Source organism: Folsomia candida, unplaced genomic scaffold (assembly GCF_002217175.1).
Source record: "Folsomia candida strain VU population unplaced genomic scaffold, ASM221717v1 Fcan01_Sc003, whole genome shotgun sequence".
NCBI lineage: Eukaryota > Metazoa > Arthropoda > Collembola > Entomobryomorpha > Isotomidae > Folsomia > Folsomia candida.
This window is the reverse complement of record NW_019091195.1, coordinates 569,481-593,604: the sequence shown is the minus strand read 5'-3', so window position 1 is coordinate 593,604 and position 24,124 is coordinate 569,481. Positions and strand designations below refer to the sequence as shown.

Here is a 24,124-nt window from a genome sequence, read left to right as displayed (position 1 = left end):
GTCACCTCCGACAAGGTAGACGCTGCTCGATATTTCATTGACCTCGTTGGACTACAATGCATCGAAGACCAAGATGGGTTTGGGTGGACTCCACTTTTACGTGCTGGTAAATTTTAAAATCCATAAAAATTCATTTACAAAATCCACATAGTCTGATTGCACAGTAAAATTGTCTTTCTCCCAGCAATTGTCGGATCATCCTCTGCGTTGGTACAACTCCTCTGCGAAAAAGGTGCGGATTGTAATGTTCTGGACAAGCTGGGAATGAAATCAGTCCTCATGGCTGCCACACTAAACTCCAATCTCGACCATGTCAAAATCCTCCTCGCTCAAGGGGCCGACCCAGACTATAAAAATGACGTGGGAAGATCGGCCCTAGACATGGCGGCAGAAGGGACGAATGCAGCGTACGAGGCAGAAGACTTTGACGCATTTTTCAAAAATCTGGTGAGGATTTTTATCTATTCATAGTTCAAGATTTTTCTGAAACTAAAATCTTTTGTATTCGTATTCCTTTAGGAAATTGAGGAAATGATTCTCAACCGCTCCTGTGAACGAGAGACCATCCCAGGACGGTCTCCCAGTTTCATAGCGTCCATGCTGCGCACAGATCAAAGAAAGTATTTCCCTTCACACCTCACCGGGCCACTGAGTAAAGCACTGAATGAGGCGTCTGGAACCATGTTACGACAAAGTATGCATGGTGTCCGAACACTAATGAAGGAATCCACACCTGGAACGGCAGCACGACGCCGGGCTTTGGAAGAGGTTGCAAAAATTGCGAGAAATGTAAAAAGAACAGGAGACGTTGGTCGGAATAACAACAACAACAACTAACCTGAGACAGATATGCCGATTAATAAATCTATGCCATAAATTTTCAAGGGCATTTCACATTGGTTGTAATTAACTGTAAGATTGTGAAGGAATAGTTTTGTTTTGTGTTTAAAATAATTACAAATAAGCCAAATTTGCGTAATTAATAAAACTCCTGAACCTTTTCGAGCTATGAAATATATTTCCGCATTGTAAAATGTTGCAATGTTCTGACCGAATAGATAAGGTTATGTCAATATATGTATATACAATATATATATACATATAGGTTTAGTTATTTCCGTTAGTTTCCGAGTTAGTTTAGGTTAGATACATTAGTAAATAAAAAATATTAAATAATCAGTATTTATTAATATCAATCGATTGTTAAGGGGTGAAAACCCCTTTATGGAAATGTCTTGTCTGTCTGTCTGTCTGTCTGTCTGTCCGTCCGTCCGTCCGTCCGTCCGTATCCACGATAACTTTAGAACGGATTCGAATTTCGGCATCCGGTTTTCGCCAACGTGTTTCTAATTTTTGGGGACGGGATGAGTTCGAAGATGGGCGTTGTAGGTCGTAAGGTCACGGCGCCACGGTGATGACGCCAACGGTCAAAGGTGTCGAATTTTTCCTTTCCACCGTCTTAGACGTATTTTTGGACGGGGATTTCAGAAATCGCCCTCATTTTGAGGTGCGATGACTGTGTGACCGTGTAGACGACGCCAAAGTCGAAAATTGTCGAATTTTTTGTTGCCACCGTTTTAGACGTATTTTTCAGAAATCGCCATCATTTCGACGTGCGACGACCCCATGACCGTGTGGGAGGTGTCGAATGTCGAAAGATGACTTTTGTCATGTGGGGTGTCTATTGAAAGGTGTAGTCGTGTACGTTTGAACTACACGGGTGGGGTGTCAAAGCGGGGCAAAATGAGACGTGGGGTAATGTGAGACAATGACAGGAAAGTGCAGAAAGACGTTGTGGGCGTGCCACAAAGACAATTCCTTGTGTTTTCACCCCTTTGCTACATTTCGTTTGCAACGGTTTATTTATTTCAGTTAGTGTTTCGACTGTTTTGGTGGACAACACGTCCCAATAAAACCAGTATTCAAGGTTGACCTAAACACAATTGAAATATTTTTTAGCAAGGTTAACACTGCATACATATGTTATAGGGTAACTTGATTAGGGTATCAAAAATCGGAAGATTTTGAAAAACTGGGTTTTGATTCTCTTCAAAATCGGTTTTAGACTTGAATTTCAAAAATTTTACAAACAGTTAAAACTCAAAGAACAATGCTATAAAATTCGAATAAATTCGAAAAACATATTCCTGTCAAATTTGTCATTACATCAACAAATCAAAATATGATTAATTAATGATCCAAAACAATTTATATTTCAAAAAATCGAATCCCGGTTTTCGAGTGTGATTGTAAAAACCAAACAACCGATCTTGAATGCCCTAATCTCGATACCCAGTTTATGAAATCCAAAACATAAACTCACAATGAATAAATTGGACAAAAATACGATTGTTTAAATAGTTTCAAATCATTCACGAAAGGCTGGAGCACGCAGTCCTTCAAGTGAACACATTCCCTTGCGCCAAATTGCACTGAGGAGGCGCACGCATTGCTAGAACCTTGGCGTCGGTAGAGTTGCACAGTTAGCTTATCCGCGACAGTGAATCGAGTTCCATTCACGTCGAGATACGGATTGCTAGCAATCCACTGAATATCTGACAGGCGTAACTTGTTTCGTGCGACTGCATTTCATATTTAAGTATTGTTAGTGCTTAAATAGCATGTGGAACTACATAATCAATAATTTTAGCAATTATTTAATATATGGGCATACTTATTGGACCCAGGTCAATTTCCTCTCCCATCCATACCCTCCTGGGATAGATACATTATAATAGTTTAATATAATTTGTCTCAATTAATTCGGAAAGATAGAACGTGGATTCGAAGCCATGTCTTTAGAAATTCTCTCCTTGAAGAATTTTACGTGCAATTGAATACACGACAATTGGTCTAAAAAAGTCTTTGTACGCGAAGGATATGTGTTTAGTCAATATTATTTGACACTTTATCATTCGATGTTGATTAATCGTGATGTTTAGCACATAATAAATGCATACCCTGAATGTTTCTTGTAGTTCCTATTCCTTGTCGCACTGCCAATTCCTGGTCGGAGTCCTGAACGTGAACCTGTATGAAATATTGTAATTAGATTACTTACTCCTATACTTTATGCATGCTTTACTTTGCGAGCCAGTGTTGAAAGAATCATCCATCCCAGTATCGCTGAAAGGAGTAAATCCTGAACGAGAAGTTTTAAAACGATATTTAAGTTTTTAAGAAACTTCGTGTTTTATTTACGTCTGTATTTACATATTGCCCATGGATTTACCTGCACTATAATATCCAGAAGACACAAGAGGAGGTCCGAAATCTAATTATTTTACGGAATCAAGTATAATTTTAATTTTAAATATGCACCGTCATAGAATTACCGAAATTTTGTAACGTACGGTGTTGTCCTGATGAAGGTATTTCCACAAATACATAAATAAATAATAATTTAAAATGCTGATGCGTTGAAAAGCTAATAAGCAAAGTAGGGTAATTAATTGGTCTAACCTCCCACTGGCCCAGGATTTGGTGCCATCAGCCTGGGAGCACTTTGATGCAAAGCTAGCATTTGCCCTGCCGAAGATTCATCTGGCGACGCTAGGTCTTCAACGACTGATGAAGTGTTTGTTATACCAGTCATATTTTCATTGATCTCCGGCTTTACCACCACCAGAGAAGTAAACGGGGTAACGAATCCGTACTAAAATTAAATTTCATAAAACAATTAAGTCTGACGGACAAGATGCGAATAAAAATATTTAAATTCGTTTGAAAAGCAACTAATTACCTGCAGTGCCAACCTGATTGCATGTTGCTTTGGGGTCTCAATTTCTGTCCCACTAATATTTTTCTCTCCTTTGATATCTTTCTCGATCAATTGTTGTATCGTAAGATAAGCCCAGAGACGCTCGAGGAATTTGTCTTCTTTTGAAGTAGTGGCAACAGTGTTGTTCAACGTTGTAATGGAAGCATCAATTGGTTGACAAAATATTTCTGGTGGTTTGAAAGAGATCACCCCATTTCGTCCAATTCCGTAAATATCGACATTCAGAATTTTTTTTTCGGTCAAAACTAGGGAAGAATTTCCCAATGTGCAGACCACTTTAGGATCAAGTCTTCCAGCCACGGCGATTTCGGTGCCGTTAAAAACTGTCGGAAATTCTGACACGGTTACGTCGGTCACGTTGTTTGTGTACTTGAAGCTGACACGTGACAAGAGTGGAGATGCGATTTCGTTATAAAATCCCTTCATTTGTAAAGCGGCATCTGACCCTTCGTAGATTTTTCGTGCAAAAGCGTGATTTTGCAGAGATAGTTTCCTAAGGAATGGGAAATCCACGTCATTTCCAAATCCAAGGGAAAAAATTGGAATTGAAAAATTTGCAGAGTTTTCTCTCTTAATCGTTTCCAGGATTATGCTCGGATCTGTGACACCAGCCGTGGGTTGTCCGTCCGTAAGGAAGATAATCATGGACTCCACATTTTCAGGAAGGATGGAAGATTTCGCAATGTTGATGGAGCTTAATGTGGCTTTGTGAATGTTGGTGTTTCCCTTAACTTTCAAGGAATTTATGAACGTCTTTGCCAGGTCAATATTTTCCTCGGTGGCAGGAATTGGGTAGTGATTTGATGGTCCGTCCATATTTTTGGCAGGAATGTCGTCGCCGTAAGTGCTCCAAGTCTAGGACATCAGTATTTTAGATATTGAAGATTAATGATTAATGTTGTTACATTGCAAAACTCACTTCAACGCCAGAAGAAAATGTAACAATGTCCAAAAAATCGTCGGGTTTCATATCATCCAGAATTTTATTTTGTGCCTCTTTCATCTGCTTCAGCTTCCTCCCGTACATACTCCCAGATATGTCGAGTACAAAGATGACATGTTTTCTGAGCGGAGGTAAACTCTCAGGGGAGAAGAAATGCACAAAATATCCTTCCATGAGCTGCACAATAGCAAAATTACGTGTATGTAACTGATGTGTTTACATATCTATAAACAAGCTCGTATGATTAGTATGCATTTGAGTTACCAGAATTTCTCCTGTCGATGTCCGATTAATGTCATACTGAACGACAAAGTTTCCACTGCCGAGCCCTTGCGCATTTAAGTTTCTTTGATCAGAAATGCTTGGGCGCCATGAAATACTTGCTTTATTCCCGGATTGGGAAATTACAGCGTCCTGGTTGTCTAGAATCAATTCTAATTAAAAACGTGTTCATTTAATAATTAACAACTTTGTTCCCTCACTCCCATGAAAATCTAGGTTCGAGTCCAAATCGTTTCTCAAATTTGGGACCCTTAATAAAGTTATGTTTTGCGATTCTTCAATGGTGACTAAAATTTGGAAATCTTTTACGGAACGGGCCTGAAATTTTTCGAATTAATTAATTTCGTGTTTAATAAAATATTCCCATTTGTATGCATATCTATTTGTGTACTTATACCTGAGCCGGATTAAAGTTGATCGACTGCTCATACTTTCCCAACCGTCGAGATAAAAGCTCTTCATAAGTGAGATTGAACTTGACCTCAGTTCCAGCTTTGATGTTAACATTGACATTGAACGTATTGGAATTTCTGGTGACAAGAAATTTAAATGTGTACGCTAGAAAAACATATGTATTTATAAAATACATACGACTACCTCATTTCCAACAATCCAGCAGTTTGTCCTCTTCGCTGGGCATGTGCGTATACTTTTTTCGCTTCATCTTTTTCTTTGACATAAGCTACGTACGATTTGTTCTCAATTTCCCTGTACGCAGTTGACAAATCAATTTCAATGCACCTCATTTTAAAATGATTTTCGTCGCTTACATGACAAACTTGGAAATAAAAGCAGTCTCGGGTAAAACAACGTTAAAAGTTATCTCTTGAGAGGCTGAGGGGTCACGATTCGCAACCGAAGATGAGACATGGGTGCGACTATACCGATATTTTATGTCGGAGTTAATTTTCACAGAGTAAATCTCCGGCGAGATAAGTCGCGTAGTTATCTGCAAAAGAGTTGGTCGCAAGATTTTAGTGTGTACACTTTTGAATTTGATATTTTTTTATTAACCGCTCTTTTCCTTCGGTAACTGGGTGTCATTGGTGAAGCCCAGGACGCTATTGAATGACCAGATGCGACCCCAGCCCGATCCGAGGTGTCCATTCCCGTGATTAGAAATGCATTGTCTCCATTTGAGAGTGGACTCGATTTACAGGACGTCAAGTATGACACAAATGGCACAATAAAATTAAACAAATAGATTGCTGATAACTGCATTCTTTATGAATTTCTCCAGAGTTTGGAGGATTTAAAAGAGAATAGACAAGGTCAAGCGTTTACAAAGTCTACACACTAACTGAACTAAAGAGGAAACCCAGTTGGAGCCTTTAGTACTATTTACACACATTCAACGGCATCAAAATCAGAGCAGAGATGATACGATGAAGTGTTGATCTTCTAAGAATGTGCAGCGTATGTAATAGATAAGCGATGGCTAAGCAAAAACAAAAAATCCAACTTGTGTATTAAGTAATTCTTGGAAATATGTGCTCCTGCGTATAACGCGCATTTATATCTTAGCCGTAATATACATTTACCCATGTATGTAAATAAATAAAAATAAATATGCATGATTTTATACTGGACTGGCCCAATAGGCAACGTTTTAATCCAACCCAATAAACCAAATGATTTCGTACGATTGGCAAAATAAGGTACTGACGGAGATTACGGAGAATTTGCGTGAGCTCAGAGCTGATGAAGGAATTGTACATGTCCAAAAGATCACATTTAAAAAAGACCTGAATTACATTGCATATATGACAGATTTAGATTTAAATCTAATGTCTAAACCAATTTATTCATCTCCCTGCACCCTGTTAAACGTACATATGTATGTATGTATATAAATATGTTTACACGCCAACTCCAGCCAGACGGATCTTATGCAAATATGTACGTATGCATATGGGTTTTCCTGTTATTTTTTCTCCTAATTAATTTGTTGTGATAAGTTCAGTATTTGTACATTTATTTATACGGCACAATAAATATACGGGGACATGATTACTGTGCACATATTATTTTATGCACTTTTACTTCACTTGCTATTGATTTGTAATTTGCAACGTATCAATTAAAATGTAAGATAAAAAGAGTACGAATATGCTCAGTAAAATATGTACTACATATATACACTTTGTCTCAAATGTAAGAGATGAAAATTGAAAATGCTCCTATTTTGTAATGTAGTTGTCCTCGGTCCTGAACTTTTTTTTATATTTTATTGTTACATGTCTGAACAAAGTTCATTTAGTTCAATAAACCAATAAACCGTTTTGATTTTATCTGTGTATCTGTGTCCAATCTTGAAATATAAAGCATAGTTATGGATGTTTCAGCATGTATGTATTTGCATATTCATATAACATGCGATGCTAATATTTCTAACAATTGGAAATTTAAGCAATTAGAAATATTTAACCATAAGTGTATGCAGACTTCAAAAAATTTGTAATATGTAATGGAATGGGTAAAAATTCGGACGACAACCCAAACTTGCGCTGTTACGGTATTTATGTATGACCAATAATCATTGACCATACATGATTGGCTTATGCAGGTGTTGATTGATGTACTTCATAGAAAGACTTTAAAAAATTACATTTTTTCAGAAAATGTTAATATCATATTTTGAGAATAAATATTTAAATACTTAAAAAAATGAACTTCAAATTTTGAAAGAAATGAAACGCGTAGGTGTTCCAAGACATCCTAATGACATTAACAACCGAGAACATGCATAAATACACTGAGAGTGCAGTTGAGAATGAATAAGTAATAATGCGATAAGGACAATCAAGTGGTTTGGATTATTTTTGGAAAATTTTTTGTATTGTCGAGTCAATTTAGACTACTGTCAATTGAGGTACGAGTAAATGAAAATGAGAAATCGAATTAATGGAATGATCTTTTGAACTGAACAATTTAAAGACCAAGAGCGGCAGCAACGTCGATACGTCCATGACCGAAAGCATGGTTGGGGAAGTCCCCAGATCCTGGAAGTCCGCAGTTCCTGTCAGCGTTGGAGAGAGTTGGGTGAGCTGCGGAGGTGGTGAGGGCGTTGAAGACCTCGGTGAAGGTCCAGCTTGGGTTGGCGGAGAGGAGGAGGGCGACGGCTCCAGCGGTGTGTGGGCAGGCCTATTAATTATTCAGAAAAAAGGTAAGGATAAGATGCTATGCACATGCAAATTCGTAAAATTCTATGCATACAAAGAAGGGATAAATAGATAAATGAACTCACCATTGAGGTTCCGGACATGGTGACGTAGTTGTTGGCACCGGTTCCGCAGGAGACAATGTTGTTTCCTGGGGCAGAGACCTCGGGCTTGAGAAGTCCAGCAGTGCTTGGTCCTCGGGAGGAGAAAGTGGCCATGGCGTCAGTGTTGGTGGTGGCTCCAGCAGAGATCAAGTTGGGTTGATCTCCTGGGGAGTTGGCAGTTCGGCAGGAAGCGCCAGAGTTTCCGATGGCGAAAACTGGGACGATTCCGGCGTTTCTCCAGGCAGAGACCTGAGCGTTGTACCAAGTGGCTCCCGAACCACCACCCCATGAGTTGCTGACGACATGTGGGCGTGGGTTGGCGGTGAGCATGAATTGGGCGCATTGGGTGAGGACGGCCTCAGTTCCTGATCCTTGATGGTTCAATCCACGGCAAGCGATCCATCTGGCTCCTGGAGCAACACCAACACCGTTGGCACGTCCAAGGATGGTTCCAGCGCAGTGAGATCCGTGACCTTGTTGATCAGTTGGTCCAGCGGTGCTGTAGTAGGGGTCCAACCAGGCACCAGCATATCCGGCGCTGAGGGCAGTGTGTCCAAGATTGACTCCGGTGTCAATGATGGCAGCAACGATTCCTTCACCAGTGGTACGAGCCCAGGCAGCTGGGGCACGGATTTGAGCAACTCCCCATTGTGGGTTCTGGGTGGAGTTGGCTTCGAATTCGGCGTGCTTGACGACTGGGTTGATGGTGGCAATGTTTTGCTTGCGGATGGTGAAGTCTCCAGCGGTGGCGGCGAGGGAGGCCAATTTCTCAACGGTCAAACCCTTGACGAGGACGATGTTGGAAGCCCAGTATTGCTCCGTCTCGAGTCCGAGGGAGGAGGCAATAGCGATGAAGGGAGCTTGGGCAGCAGAGGTCAGTCCTTGGAGGGTGGAGACCAGGGCAGAGACCTTGGCGTCACCGGTGAGGGACTGAAGGGCCTGGTTAGCCTCGACTTGGGCCATGATTTGGGGCAGCTCGAGGATGGCCTCGGTTTCCCCATTCTCAACGGCGACCTGAAGGGCATGCTCGACAGTGCCCGCATAGGCGACTGCGAGGGTGGCAGCAAGGACGATAAGCAACTTCATGGTGGAGCTGATGATACTACTGGATTCGCTTGGAAGCTAAAGAGCAGTGTGAAGTGATGCCAACTCGAGTCCTCTTTTATATCCAATTTGTCCATTGTAATCAGATAACTTTAAATTCGGTTTGACAGTGATGAATTGTTACGATCAATTCACCAGTAACAGATTGTGATGACTTGTTTTGTTAAATAGTCATTCAACTTGGGGGAAATTCTTCATAATCCGGAATTTCCAGCTATAAATTATGGGGATATCTCAATTGTCTTCGACAGAGTAGCTTATCCATCCTTGTCGGTTGCTTAATTTGGTGGGGAATTTTTGGATGGCACTTGCGTCAAAATTTATTTTCACGTACAAATTTTGCAGGTCTGTAATGTAACGTAAAGCATTTGAAACAAAATTGTTTTTTCGCAGAAATACTTAGGGTGGGGCGTCGCCCTGATAACGTTTTTGACCTTTAATATCTTTGGCGCTATTACAAATTTTGAATCGAAATTTTTAGAATTTGTTCACCTTATAGTCAGCATTATGGGTCTAAAATTTCAATTCGCTAGTGTAAATAGCACCAGAGATATATTGATACGAAAAAAATTTTTTGTTAAAAAGCGTTTCCAAAACTGATTTTTTTAAATTTCAGAATATTTTTAAAACACTCTGGAATTGCGAATTATTCATAGAATTTGATCTGGGTGGTATGAAAATTTGTGGCATCTATGTGGCTTTCATCAACAACTCATAAATCTCCCAAAATGTTTTTAACTCATTCCATACAAGGTGGATTTGTGTAAAAAAGCGTGAGAAAAGTTTTTTTTGTAGTAAATGGAATTTTATAAATCTCAATAGTTGAAATATTTTCATGTTTATTATTTTTGCAGTTAGAGGAGACCTTACTGATGGTATTACAAACAGATTTTGGAGTGCAAATATTTAATTTCGTGTTATGGAGTTAGTTGGAAAAAATTAGCGACATTTTGACACATTGGGGGCTGTTATAACTTTTGCTCTGAAACTCTACACAGTAATATTTTTATCAAACTTTAAACTGTATTGTGTACTGCAGACATGGGGCCACATAATTTGCTATTTCCTGATATTTTTAGGTTCTCAACAACTGCCCCATGTGCTTCCATAGGATAATTTATGCCTGGAACAAAAAAAATCATAAGTGTTTTACTCTGGGGTTAGTGGAAGGTCTGCCATGTACACTAGCGAATTGAAATTTTGCACCCATAATACTGACTATAAGGTGAACAAATTCTAAAAATTTCAATTCAAAATTTCTAATAGCGCCAAGGATATTAAAGGTCAAAAACGTTATCAGGGGGACGCCCCACCCTCAGTATCGCTACTATCTGTAGCCTTATGTTTCTGCAATGTTATGTCACGCATATGATTATAACGTACTATAACAATTAAGCGTTGTGCATATATTTCTGAGTGTATAAAACCTGCTACAGTGACAGACTTGAATTAGCCCGAGTCAAGCCAAGTTGTAGTTGTCATCCAATCCGACGTTTTTACATGAGATTTTATCGTAACTGCATATAAATAAATTTAAATTGATTTTCAAATCTAAATTCATAAGTAGCAATTAGCAGCCTGAATGCAACAAATTTCAGCTCGGTCCGACGACCTAAAAAATATCCGCACGGGTCACCCAAGAGGGTCCCTCCAGATGAAAATGTGTCCTATTTGAATTCAGATTCTTCCATTAGGAGCCATAACCAACTTTTCAACCTAATTTCTGCTCTATTTGATGAATTTGAAAAATCGGTACGGGTCACACCTAGGGTCCCTCCAGATGAAAAGTTTTAAATTTTACTTTATTATAAACCATTAGCAATCTTTGCACTAAATTTCAGCTTTCTACGACAATTTGAAAATTGTGGTGCATAATACCCCAACCATCCAGATGACCCCCATCGGTCAATCACTTGACCGATTGCGCCCATCTTCGCACTTAGCTCCTCATTTGACCCCTACTACATGTGTGCAAAATTTCAAGTCGATCGAATTAGTTTTACGACAGTTATCGCAAGACAGACAGACAGACGGACGTGTACATAAACCCTGACTGGCAAATGACTGGGGTTAAAAATCCAAATTCACAGGTGATGTAATTTTATTCAGGCTTTAATATTATATAATATCACGCATTAAAGTCCAACCTTATCTATATCCAGCTCAATGAGGTTTATGAATGATTGGCTAATGAATGAGTGTTTAGTTAAATTTAGCCGTACAGTTAAGGTATCACTTACAGTTTCCACGAATTTGTATCGATTTAAAACGTCATTTCGCATTTAGAATGTAGAATTTGATCAATTTTGCCGTAGATGGTCAGCAGTGGGTTGTAAAAAGAAGGCGAAATTGTTAAATCAATGACTAGTTCAAATACTAATTCGTTTTTACACAATTTCAAATGTGCAATGTTCATTAGATTTAATCCTATATGCCTACATTTACCAGAAGACTGAAGTCCATGCCGAACTTTAGTTGTATGTAGGTTTTGTTGCATTGCTGAAGAAAATTAGCTAAATTTTAATTCAAACATATCCAGCTTAAAAACTTCAGCTCATGAGGAGCATCCAAATTAAATAGAAACCTAATGAGTACACACCCAAATAGTTTGTATGCAAGTCACGGAGTTTATGAGTACATAAATACACACCCTACGGTTTGCATGATCATCAATTACAAGAAAAACGTCGGAAAAGCTGACTAATTAATTTCAACCTGTTTCTTCATGGAATATAAAAATTGTAGATGACAACGTTTTTATATTCTGTCTCTCTTTTGTTATTTAAGACGTCTTCATAAAAATGGGTTAAATTCATCTGGAGTGGAACGTCTTAAAATAAAATGTCGTAAAATGACACAAATTGATGTACCATTTAAACTGACGCATGAATTTATGTATAATCCGATCCTCTTTGGTCAGCAAACAGAAAGCGATTAAATTAACATTTGATTTGAATTTGTTACAAATCAGACGATCCGTTCCTCGTTATCAAACAATTACATTACAAACATCCTTTTTGATTTCATTGTATCCAGTCCAATCATCCATTTAACAAGGTACGACTTATTTGCACAACAAGACTTAACTAATTATACGTTATCATGACCCGAAAAGTTTGTTAATCTATTGAACTGTCTATTTGTATAAGTGCCGGACCTGGGTGAAAATTACTTACGGTCATAAAACCAAAATAGCCCGAAATTCCCCATTACACGTAACGTGTAGAGTTAGACAGACTGATCCCTGAGATTAGTTATTGGATTATGTAGAAGTGCGATTGACTAAAATATTGGCCAGGCTGCGAAGTTATCAACTTTCAAATGCAAATAATGATCGTATGCGATCACAGTATGTAAATTGATATATACCTAACGTAATCGATACGATGATCACACAATATGATCACTTAGCTCATAACCGCATTAGTCCAGTCGATTAAAGTTGGCGGATAACTTTTATTGCCCTTGCGGCCCCGTGCCTGATATCCACACAAGTGGAACAGAACAGATAACTCTCGTCAAACTCCAAATTTCCCCACAGCCCGACAGCATGGTGATTGATCTCATCTCTCTCGAAGCTTTACTTATCAGACAATTCTTAAATTGAAACATGAAATTGCGACACGTAGTCCTCCAAAGTACAAGACCAGAGACAATTCATCATTGTCAGGCTTGATTACAATGGACAAATTGGATATAAAAGAGGACTCGAGTTGGCATCACTTCACACTGCTCTTTAGCTTCCAAGCGAATCCAGTAGTATCATCAGCTCCACCATGAAGTTGCTTATCGTCCTTGCTGCCACCCTCGCAGTCGCCTATGCGGGCACTGTCGAGCATGCCCTTCAGGTCGCCGTTGAGAATGGGGAAACCGAGGCCATCCTCGAGCTGCCCCAAATCATGGCCCAAGTCGAGGCTAACCAGGCCCTTCAGTCCCTCACCGGTGACGCCAAGGTCTCTGCCCTGGTCTCCACCCTCCAAGGACTGACCTCTGCTGCCCAAGCTCCCTTCATCGCTATTGCCTCCTCCCTCGGACTCGAGACGGAGCAATACTGGGCTTCCAACATCGTCCTCGTCAAGGGTTTGACCGTTGAGAAATTGGCCTCCCTCGCCGCCACCGCTGGAGACTTCACCATCCGCAAGCAAAACATTGCCACCATCAACCCAGTCGTCAAGCACGCCGAATTCGAAGCCAACTCCACCCAGAACCCACAATGGGGAGTTGCTCAAATCCGTGCCCCAGCTGCCTGGGCTCGTACCACTGGTGAAGGAATCGTTGCTGCCATCATTGACACCGGAGTCAATCTTGGACACACTGCCCTCAGCGCCGGATATGCTGGTGCCTGGTTGGACCCCTACTACAGCACCGCTGGACCAACTGATCAACAAGGTCACGGATCTCACTGCGCTGGAACCATCCTTGGACGTGCCAACGGTGTTGGTGTTGCTCCAGGAGCCAGATGGATCGCTTGCCGTGGATTGAACCATCAAGGATCAGGAACTGAGGCCGTCCTCACCCAATGCGCCCAATTCATGCTCACCGCCAACCCACGCCCACATGTCGTCAGCAACTCATGGGGTGGTGGTTCGGGAGCCACTTGGTACAACGCTCAGGTCTCTGCCTGGAGAAACGCCGGAATCGTCCCAGTTTTCGCCATCGGAAACTCTGGCGCTTCCTGCCGAACTGCCAACTCCCCAGGAGATCAACCCAACTTGATCTCTGCTGGAGCCACCACCAACACTGACGCCATGGCCACTTTCTCCTCCCGAGGACCAAGCACTGCTGGACTTCTCAAGCCCGAGGTCTCTGCCCCAGGAAACAACATTGTCTCCTGCGGAACCGGTGCCAACAACTACGTCACCATGTCCGGAACCTCAATGGTGAGTTCATTTATCTATTTATCCCTTCTTTGTATGCATAGAATTTTACGAATTTGCATGTGCATAGCATCTTATCCTTACCTTTTTTCTGAATAATTAATAGGCCTGCCCACACACCGCTGGAGCCGTCGCCCTCCTCCTCTCCGCCAACCCAAGCTGGACCTTCACCGAGGTCTTCAACGCCCTCACCACCTCCGCAGCTCACCCAACTCTCTCCAACGCTGACAGGAACTGCGGACTTCCAGGATCTGGGGACTTCCCCAACCATGCTTTCGGTCATGGACGTATCGACGTTGCTGCCGCTCTTGGTCTTTAAATTGTTCAGTTCAAAAGATCATTCCATTAATTCGATTTCTCATTTTCATTTACTCGTACCTCAATTGACAGTAGTCTAAATTGACTCGACAATACAAAAAATTTTCCAAAAATAATCCAAACCACTTGATTGTCCTTATCGCATTATTACTTATTCATTCTCAACTGCACTCTCAGTGTATTTATGCATGTTCTCGGTTGTTAATGTCATTAGGATGTCTTGGAACACCTACGCGTTTCATTTGATTCTTTTGAAACAAGCACATATTTTATCATCAACTATATCATAGTATTTTTGAAAAATGACGGATTACAGATATTAACTTCTCTTATATATCAATCAACACCTGCATAAAAAAATCATGTATGAATGCTATAAAATTAATTTTAAAAACCATGAGTACTGTAATAACGCAAGTTTGTCAGCCGAATTTTATCCATTCCATTATTACAAATTTATTGAAGGCTACATACATTTTGGTTGAATGTCTCCAATTAATTTTTCGAATTGTTGGAAATATTAGCATCGCATATCAGATGCATATGAGAATATCAGTACATATGTACGTGATTAAACATGCGAAACTATCGGTGTCGTTGTCTTTCAGTTGTCAGTGTCGAACTGTGAGATGAAATAGAGATGTTCAAAACCATGATATTTAAATACCTCTCTTAATTGATTTAAATTAAAGTAAACCGTCCTGCTTTTGATTTCAAGAGTGCACCACTAAATATTTAGATATTTATTTATGACAATGAAAAAGATAAATGAAAACGACACTTGATGAAATAATCTTCATCAATTTGGATGTGTGAAATTATTATAAATTGTAAATGTTGAATGTGAATAATTTTTCAATTAATGTAAATACTCGACAAGAAAATAAGTGTACGTGTCATACTTATCACTCCACTCGAGAAAAATGATATAAAATTGTTTGAAAACTAAAATTACACATTATTTGCATCATCGTTATTAATTAATTTATAAAAGCTGGGATAAAGTGGTCGGAGCAGAAGAATTGTTTCCAGGCGAGATAAATCCTAACGCGACTCGGATGCTACTCTTATTCTTATCCTCACCATTTACAGATAAGAAATCTCAAAATAGATGCAAACCCATATATTCAGTTCTCATGTTCCTTTCTCAGCGTCCCCCATGGTGGTTGTGGTGGTGTTCTCCTCAGACTCCATATGCCACACGATAAGAAATGTAGCTTTGTTAGATAGATAGCTCAATTTGCCTCAACTAGAGGCGGTGCACCGCCCTTTCCAACATTTAACACCAGAGCACGTCCACACAGAAAAGTGTGCATCATATTACAATACAACAAATGATCTGAACGAAAATCATTCATTTTATGGGTTATAAGTTAATCAAAATAGCGGAAATAAGTTTTCAATTTTTTCACGGCGGTCTCGAAAAACAAAAAAGTTGTCAATTTTTTAAGTAAAATTGCAGTATAGCGGCCTAGTTCGGATTTGACTGAAATTTTTTGTGTGAATACCCTAAGGTCCCATATGCATAAAAATACCTTTTTTCGCGGCGGTTTCAAAAAATAAAATTTCTAGAAATTTTTGAAATTTTATATAAAAATTATTTTTCTCTTAGATTTTCATGAAAATGGCTTTTGAAAAAGGAGAGCTAGCTAGTAGTGCTACCTAGGAGAGCTAGCTAGGAGTGCTACCTAGGAGAGCTAGCTAGCTAGCAGTGGTAGCTACTAGTGCTAGCTAGGAGAGCTAGCGAGTTGTGGTACCTAGGAAAGCTAGTTAGTAGTGCTACCTAGAAGAGCTAGCTAGTAGTGCTACCTAGAAGAGCTAGCTAGTAGTGCTACCTAGAAGAGCTAGCTAGTAGAGAGCTGGAAACTAGAAATCTCATCTTACCCCGAAAATATAATTTTACCACAAAATATTCCTATCGTGGGGGAAACTGAGACAAAGTCTTAAAATTCTCTGGAACATACAAGAAAAATGTGTATACAAAATTTCAATAATTTATAACTTTTTTACTATTGAATGTTTTTCAAAAAACCCTTCATATTCTGGTTCAGCATAGTTGAATTAGTCTATAAAATCTGATGCAAAAAATAATTTTTATACAAAATTTCGAAGCTTTCTAGAAATTTTAATTTTCGAGACCGCCGCAAAAAAAGTATTTTCTTGCTCAGGGGACCATAATAGATATTTACACAAAAAATATCAGCCAAATCCGAGCTAGTCCACTGAAATAAATCCGAGCTAGGCCGTAATAGTGCAATTTTACCAAAAATAATTTACAAAATTCACTCCCCAATCACTACAGAAAAGATTAAGAACTTGTTCAAAATAATAAATTAAAGAAGGTTGAAGTTTATTAATTATTTGGAACATTTGTTATAATTAATAATTAATTCTCTATTATAATTATTCGACTTGAGTAAACAAGAGAAGAGAAAAAGAGAACGAGAGTGGGCATGGATGAGTGTTCAAAAGTTGTTTTCCCACTTCCAAAAAGCATCCTCACGAAACGAGCAGTCTAAGGGAAGGTATATCTTTTGTCGTGTGTCCATATGCAACCTTCTTGAGTATAAGAAACCTGAAAGTTTGATAATGAAGCTTTGCTTGTTTCTAAGGCATCATCAGCTTTAGGGCTTCAAGGCTGGCGTCGCACTCTTTAAACGATGCATGTTACTCGTCAGTGCTGATTTGGACCTTCTTCCAAGTGGTCGAGTCGTCTCAGTCTTTGTTTTTTCCTAACATCACGACATAGGCTGAAGGAGCATTCCCTCTGACATTTCTCATTTGGTAATTACTTATAAATTAATCGAGGATTTTATATTTTGAAGGAGACCTGGGTAAGTTTGATAATTGAATCATCATGTTAATTGCAAAATATATATTATAACTTCTTGGATAACATTACAGAGTAAAAATCAAAGATGGAAAAATCTCCAACTAAATCTTCTGCCGTCATCCGCTCAGATGAAAATGTAGACTCTTCATCATCTGCTGCTGACATCGCTTCCAAGTCCAAATTATCTCCGTTGGCAGCTCCCTTTTTTCCGAGGGAGGTTCCGTCCGCATCAACGCCATTAGTGAAGCAGAATGAAACATGGCCCTCTCCTCCCTCGTCAAGTATTGAAAACGACGCTGCTGATCCTCCCCTTGCATTGGATCTTCTTCCTGGTGAACACATTCATCCTACACAACCATTTCTGAACATGTTGGGATTTTGGACGCAGCCAGGACCACGCTTTCCGAGCTCTGCAAGACCACCCGGCCCACCATATTTTTTCCTGCCACCAGCACCACCACACCCTTCTTCGCAAGGCAACTTCCCCCACCTCACGCCCAGCACTACCAGAAATGAGCCCAGCTCTCAGACTCCTTGGCTGCCTTATCGCAAAGTGAAGACCTCCACGGGCAGATATTACTGTATGAAGTATTAATTACGCGTACGCTAAATTGTATAGATTTTGAAATGATATCTTTGTCGGATTTTGTCATCTTTTTTATTTTGATGAATTATTATTATCTTTTATGAGAAACCATATTCTAGTCTGAATGAACTTTTAAATTGTAAGTAAATTTGGAACACATTTGTTCTTATCTCAACATAGATAAAGTTGGCTCAACCTTAAATTAAATTTAAAACTGTCAACTTTATGAAACTGAAAATAGTCATGAATGATAAACCCGAAACAATAAGTAAATGAACTATTAACTTGTATCAAATTATGGTAATTAACAGATTGTAGATAATTTTCATCATGCACATGTACCGTATTGAGCATAACACTGATTTAACCAGAGATATGCATCACAGTACTATTTCAATTTAATGACAATACGGCTGTAACAGTGTAGTACGTAATGCTCCAGTAATAATTTGTTTTTGTTCTTTGAGTTAACGTATATATCGAAAAGTCACCAATCCCTCCATTGTACGTCGTTGTCCTTAAAGATTTCAATCTCCTGTTACAGTATTTTCTCTCTCCTAAACTAGACCCAGCGGTCCCTTGGAATATTTGTATTACCAACCGTTCTGGCAACGAACCAGAAAGACATTTCCATTTTCGTAAAATCTCACTTGATATTTCATGACAATCTGGAAAATAATATTGAAAATATGTAGTATTATGAATTTTTTCCTTGATCTCAAAATCAATTCGCATACCCACCCACAGCTTTCGGCAGGGTTGACCAAATCATGATTGGGATAAATACTGATAACGTTGGAAACAGGGCGAATACTGGGCCTCCTTTTGCTGGATATGGAATGGCGGAATAAAATTTAATCGTTCCATAATTTGTGGCCACATTCAGTCCAAATCCTACCACCATGAGGGCAAAGGTCAAGTTACTCTGCGGCCTCTTGATAATCATGGACATGACGAGGAATTCTTGATACAGGTCGATGTTCTTATTTAAAGTGTAGCGATTCCAACATTTTATTTGATCAAGGAGATTTAAACTTGAAGTTAAAATCTGAAAAAAATTGGTCAGTTATTTTTGTTTTATGGGATAATCACGATCTGCAATATAAAATTAATTTCGAGATCTTGTTTGATTTATGTGTAGGCAATTTAAGTAAATGTTGCACAAAATATTTATGTATCTGATATTTGCCTCGGACTTAGGAGTAAGTGTCAAAAACCTATTGGTTACTATTATTATAGGCGACATTTTGCCGTGAATGGGTCTTCGTTCACTGAGGTCAATCCGCTTATTATTTATTATTTGATTAAGTTAAACAACACGACTTGTAAATGGGTTCAACCGATTTTTGGCATAATCACGGCATGTCGCATCTCAGACAGACAAATGTATGTATGTATCAGCTCGAAGTGTACGCATTATCATGTGCCAATTTTTGTATAAATGTCTTAAAAACTTGACTTGATTTACCTTTAATATTGAAATCAACAGGACCAATACAAGGGCAAAATTTCTGGACAATTCAACATAGCATATAAATGTCGAAATCATTCGGTAAGACAAAATCAGATAACGCGTTAATCGGTCGTCCTTCCAGCTTTGAGGGACAACAGCATTGTAAAATACGTAGCTCGGGTGACCTCTTGACTTTTCTCCGCCGATCGTCATAATCATCGGAATGGCGGCCAACCCCACCACAGCAGCGGACAGAATAGTGCCAACAGGGTCTCGTAACGGTGAAAACTTATGATTATGACCTTCCCGAGGTGGTTTCACTGGAATTTTCAGCAAAGAGAAAACTATTACAAAAACCTGAATTGCTTTGTCTCATTCACTAAAACTTACGCATTCTCAATTTCACTTCAAGCTGCACCAACTCGTTATACGATTTCGCCAAGGAATCGCCAAATGGGCACCACACTAACACCATTGTCACAGCGTGAAAGGCGTGAGCAGCGAAAAAACAGGCACACAAAGCGACATGAATAAATTTCAGGTTGTAATCCCTTTTAAAGTTTTGCCTCAGAAGGATGTATACGTTACAAAGTAAGCCACTCGGAATTATAAAGAGAAGCATAATTATGTAGAAAACCAAGAGAGAGGGTGACCCGGTCCGATGGTGGCACCATTTCCTACGATTTTGGTCCCAGTGAACGGGGTTGTTCCATACGAACCGTTGGAAACATTTGGAATATAATGATAATGATTTCCATATAAGTGGGGTTGACATTTCTTTGGATTTTTATTGCTATCCCTAATTTTAGTAAGTATTCTTGTACGCTAGTTTCGCAGGTATATGCATGCAAATTTAGCTTCAGAACTGAGATCAAATTTCTTAATGGTTCCAATCACATTTTTTGTTCAAGGTACCGATATAATTTTCTTCGCAGAATTATCAACCAATTGACGATATATTGGGTAGTACGTATCTACATATTAGCTGAATTATTTATATTTATTGATTGACTGATAAATGCTAACATGTGCGAGTACATACGCTAGCTTATAAAGCTAGAAAAAATTAGAAAAATGTATCTCTAAGTAAATAGACCTAAAAACATATTTCGCATACTTAGGTACTTATAGGCTATCAATGCTCTTCAGCAGTTCTCGTTTCATTTTTTAATTAAAAAAAGCCAAAGTCATTATTATTAAGAATGGTTTCGATTTTAACGAAAACCAGTTCTATAGAACTAATGAGTAATATATTACTCCAAAATCTATTTTTTTAATTAAAATAATTTCAGAGCTACGATATGTCAATTGCATGCTTTTTGATTCGAGAGTAAGTATGGCTCGATTGTAGTGGGTTTAATATTTCAAAATATCTGTATAGCTACATAAACCCAGTTTTAAAATATTTTAATTTTGAACGCCCCATTAATCCCAAGTCGAACTCGGAGTGGCACATGCATTAACATAGCTTATTACTCATATTTCCTGTAGCAAAGCTAAATATTTATATGAGGTATATCTTACAGAGGTAGTCAATTATTAAATTATGGCATATTTGAGCTACATATTTTTAATGTCATAGCAGCAACTTTGTTATGAATAGGTTTCGAGAAATGAAGGTGAGCTTATGCATACATACATATGAACATATACACGTACATATGTAGGTTCCTTCTCCTTCATACCCTTTACATTTTTTTTGAAATATGATTTATATATCCCAAGATATGTCTACTCTAAACTTTGCAAGTATTGTTTTTAAGACAAAATTTGTAATAAACTTCCTTTTAATGAATAAATGAGTACCCTAGAACGATTATTATTAATGATCTATGCGAAGTCATGTACGAAAAATTCCGAAAAAATATGTAGCTTTACCGTAACTAAATACATATTAACCTTGTTTAGAAGAGGGCTCAGTTCAGAATCGTTCCCTACTTATTTATGATAAACTATGATTAATCGTGCGTCCCCTCATAATGCGATAATAAGGTTACTAGGATTAGGTATAAATTTTAGTCCTGAAGAAGACAATAATTTATTTGTTGAAAGGTTGATGAAGACGAATAAAACTGTGAAGTTTATTACTTACATACTTAAATAAATAGTCCTCCGTTTCACAACATTTTCATCAATAACGAAAAAATTAAAAGAAGTCATAAACTATAGGTTAATTTTGAAGACAAGACGTTCCTTCCTCTTCAAACACAAGTACTGACTTTTTATGAATGTTGATGATGATATTAAACGTCAAACAAATTTCATTTTTATCTACATAAGTATTTTATTTTATGTGCTAAATTTTTCTGAAAAACATGATTAAATTTTGCTAGCAGAGAATCTTAAAAAAATAATCACACTGTATGCCCACGACACCATGAAACGAAGTACATAGATAAAAAGGTTCTTTCAGCAAGTTTTGCACGCCTTTTTGCAATTGCTTTTCATATAGCTCGGATTCTTTGTGCATTCCCCAATGGATGCCCAATAGTTGCAGTGCCGATTGCTGTCATGACAGTCTGTTTCTACATAAATATTTGGTTCCAATAGTTTACACTTATCAATCGCAGTTTGATCATTCATGGTTATTACGGATGTATTCCTCACCTCCGCAAAAGTTGCAAGACTTTCTGCAATAGACTTTCATATATTTCGGATTTCTTTCACATTCATCATGCTCACTCCAGTATTTACAATGTTCCCCGTTGTCTTGGCAACCAGTAGAGCTACTTGGTTTCTCCGTTGCTTGCACGTCTGCGATATCCTCTTCTTGATTAGTTTGAGGACATTTGTAAAGGGTGTTAATTTTCTTAATGTCAGTCTACACAAGATTGCAGCTTTTGCAGTTATTGACCACCAAAATATACAAAAAATCTAATCCCATACCACAGTAAATTCCCTTCTCTGTCCAATCTGCTCATTCGGATTTTTTGGCAAAATTGTCGGTAAGCCTTTCCCCTTGGAGAAAGCGTACGCCCCATAATGCATAATGCTACCCGTGTCATAATCCCTGCTCAAATTCTGGACATTGGCCCAGCTTTGTTTATGAAAATTGTAAGCCATCCCTAAAATAAAGTACATTTCTCTTCAAATAAAAATGTGTAGATATTTTGTATTGTTAGGTACACACCCTCCTTAATGTTTTCATAGTACACCGTGACATATTGATCTCGGTCTGGCCTGCTTTGTTCATGCCAAAATCCTAGTGCGTGCATCTTCATTCAGTAAAAAAAAAGTTTTAGTCAGGAACCATAGCAATTTATGCGTTTAATGTGTGTATTTAAATTTAACCATTTCATGCAACGCAATCCCCACAGAAACACAACCCGCACCCAGACTAAGGATTTGTTCGCCGTTGCCAAGGCGACCCACGTGACTAGAACATCCTTGTCCTTTCACTATGGCTAGATAGTCACGATCCGAACTTTGCGGAGATTTGGGTTTGAACCGGATGCAGCTTTTTGCATGATATTCCGACATTGCGCGAGCAATTGTGGCACGCTCGTCCGATACTAAATAATTTACATACGTAAAAGAAAAGGTTTATCAAGAAAGTTAATATATTAATTGTTTTCGAAACTAAAAACTAAGTTATACCAAAATCTGCTGAAATCGTGTAAGGAACAATTCCTCGATTCCATTTATGCTTGTCAAGAATGACAGCATTTTTCTCTTTCTGCATTAGAAATTCAGTCGATGTCATGGCAATGTCGCCCTCGTACAGATTGGCCAGATGGATTGGATCAGATGAAGCTGTCGTTGGTGGGGTGGATACTATTGTGCAAATTCATGGTATATTAATTCGTGATAAGTAAGAGTACAAAATTTATTACATCATACCCAATTTGTCCCCATTTTCAAAATCCTCAACCGTCAGCGGTGCTCCGACTGGGTGGTCCTAACACGAAAATCATGTTATTTGCTTTGGAATATATTTTTATCCCAATAAAATTTCTGAATTACTTACACGATTAACAGATTGTAGATATTCTAAAGGATCCGACTCTGCGTTTGTGGACACAATTTCATTTAAACAAATTGTCACGTATAATAAAAACAGCAAAAATCTGGTGTGGATTTCCATCTTTGAGTAGAAACATAAGTGTTATGATTATTGAGATGTGGTACAAACCTGACTTTTATATAGTGCTGACCTCAATTCACACCAAGTCTGGAATAATTTTCATATAAAGACAGATAATAAAATACGGTTTGACGGTGGCCATGGTGGAAATCTTTTGTTTTTTCACCCATTCATTTAAGATTCGAGTATACATACAAATTTTTGCATTGCTTGTTTTGATTTGTACCAATTCTTATGGAAATTAGGGTATCATGATTTAATGTTGTTCTCATTGTGATGATAGTACGCAGTATTTACCAAATGATGGATACAGACTTTGTCGTTGTTCTGCTAGGGTGTAATGAACGCTCAGCCATCATAGCAAGTAAATTTTGATGAGAATTCTTTGTAGATGAATAAAATGATACGCAGTAGTAAACTTCCTTCCTGGAAGGAAGTGGAAGATTGTGTTTCCGTACAAGTTTCCTGATAGGTTTGTCTTCCGTGAGTGGATTTTCGGACAAAATGTTGGGGACAATAACGAGTGTTTTAGATACTGCCTAAATTCATTATCTGAAAAATAGTGTACATGGAACTTATGCGAAGACTTATTTAGTTA

At 38.5% G+C, this 24,124-nt stretch overlaps 4 protein-coding genes and 1 long non-coding RNA gene across 9 annotated transcripts; 2 read left to right on the top strand and 3 right to left on the bottom strand.

The window, feature by feature from the left end:
- Positions 1-1,819: 1,819 nt before the first annotated feature.
- LOC110847277 (inter-alpha-trypsin inhibitor heavy chain H3) lies at positions 1,820-6,401 on the bottom strand. Of its 3 annotated transcripts, none has more exons than XM_022094195.2 (16): positions 6,021-6,392; positions 5,777-5,955; positions 5,604-5,714; positions 5,404-5,536; positions 5,207-5,324; positions 4,989-5,146; positions 4,701-4,901; positions 3,743-4,636; positions 3,463-3,655; positions 3,336-3,362; positions 3,233-3,274; positions 3,086-3,142; positions 2,961-3,030; positions 2,675-2,715; positions 2,324-2,582; positions 1,820-1,933 (listed from the first exon to the last, which is right to left on the bottom strand). In XM_022094195.2, the coding sequence occupies exons 1-16, from the start codon at positions 6,225-6,227 to the stop codon at positions 1,873-1,875; spliced, it is 2,751 nt and encodes a 916-aa protein (XP_021949887.1). In that variant the 5' UTR covers positions 6,228-6,392; the 3' UTR covers positions 1,820-1,872. The 3 variants fall into 3 exon arrangements, 2 of the variants coding, with proteins under 2 accessions (XP_021949887.1, XP_021949888.1); XM_022094196.2 differs by having other exon boundaries at positions 3,354-3,362; positions 6,021-6,390; XR_004834432.1 differs by lacking the exon at positions 1,820-1,933 and having other exon boundaries at positions 2,475-2,582; positions 2,675-2,863; positions 6,021-6,401.
- A 1,415-nt stretch (positions 6,402-7,816) lies between these two features.
- LOC110847186 (bacillopeptidase F-like) lies at positions 7,817-9,416 on the bottom strand. The gene is made up of 2 exons (XM_022094064.2): positions 8,254-9,416; positions 7,817-8,150 (listed from the first exon to the last, which is right to left on the bottom strand). Exons 1-2 carry the CDS (start codon positions 9,355-9,357, stop codon positions 7,938-7,940), a joined length of 1,317 nt encoding a protein of 438 aa, XP_021949756.1. The 5' UTR covers positions 9,358-9,416; the 3' UTR covers positions 7,817-7,937.
- A 3,678-nt stretch (positions 9,417-13,094) lies between these two features.
- Positions 13,095-14,692, top strand: LOC110847321 (bacillopeptidase F-like). Its single transcript, XM_022094249.2, has 2 exons — positions 13,095-14,255; positions 14,359-14,692. Exons 1-2 carry the CDS (start codon positions 13,152-13,154, stop codon positions 14,569-14,571), a joined length of 1,317 nt encoding a protein of 438 aa, XP_021949941.1. The 5' UTR covers positions 13,095-13,151; the 3' UTR covers positions 14,572-14,692.
- A 2,312-nt stretch (positions 14,693-17,004) lies between these two features.
- LOC110847267 lies at positions 17,005-18,293 on the top strand. 2 transcript variants are annotated; one of them, XR_004834490.1, is made up of 3 exons: positions 17,005-17,095; positions 17,183-17,404; positions 17,475-18,293. It is a non-coding gene; the product is annotated as an uncharacterized LOC110847267 (long non-coding RNA). The 2 variants fall into 2 exon arrangements; XR_002547626.2 differs by lacking the exon at positions 17,005-17,095 and having other exon boundaries at positions 17,108-17,404.
- A 3,210-nt stretch (positions 18,294-21,503) lies between these two features.
- On the bottom strand, positions 21,504-23,561 carry LOC110847616 (zinc metalloproteinase nas-4). Of its 2 annotated transcripts, none has more exons than XM_022094591.2 (8): positions 23,410-23,561; positions 23,283-23,340; positions 23,040-23,216; positions 22,734-22,954; positions 22,573-22,657; positions 22,329-22,507; positions 22,050-22,263; positions 21,504-21,967 (listed from the first exon to the last, which is right to left on the bottom strand). In XM_022094591.2, exons 1-8 carry the CDS (start codon positions 23,524-23,526, stop codon positions 21,852-21,854), a joined length of 1,167 nt encoding a protein of 388 aa, XP_021950283.1. In that variant the 5' UTR covers positions 23,527-23,561; the 3' UTR covers positions 21,504-21,851. The 2 variants fall into 2 exon arrangements, with proteins under 2 accessions (XP_021950283.1, XP_035705615.1); XM_035849722.1 differs by having other exon boundaries at positions 21,504-21,961.
- Positions 23,562-24,124: the final 563 nt, after the last annotated feature.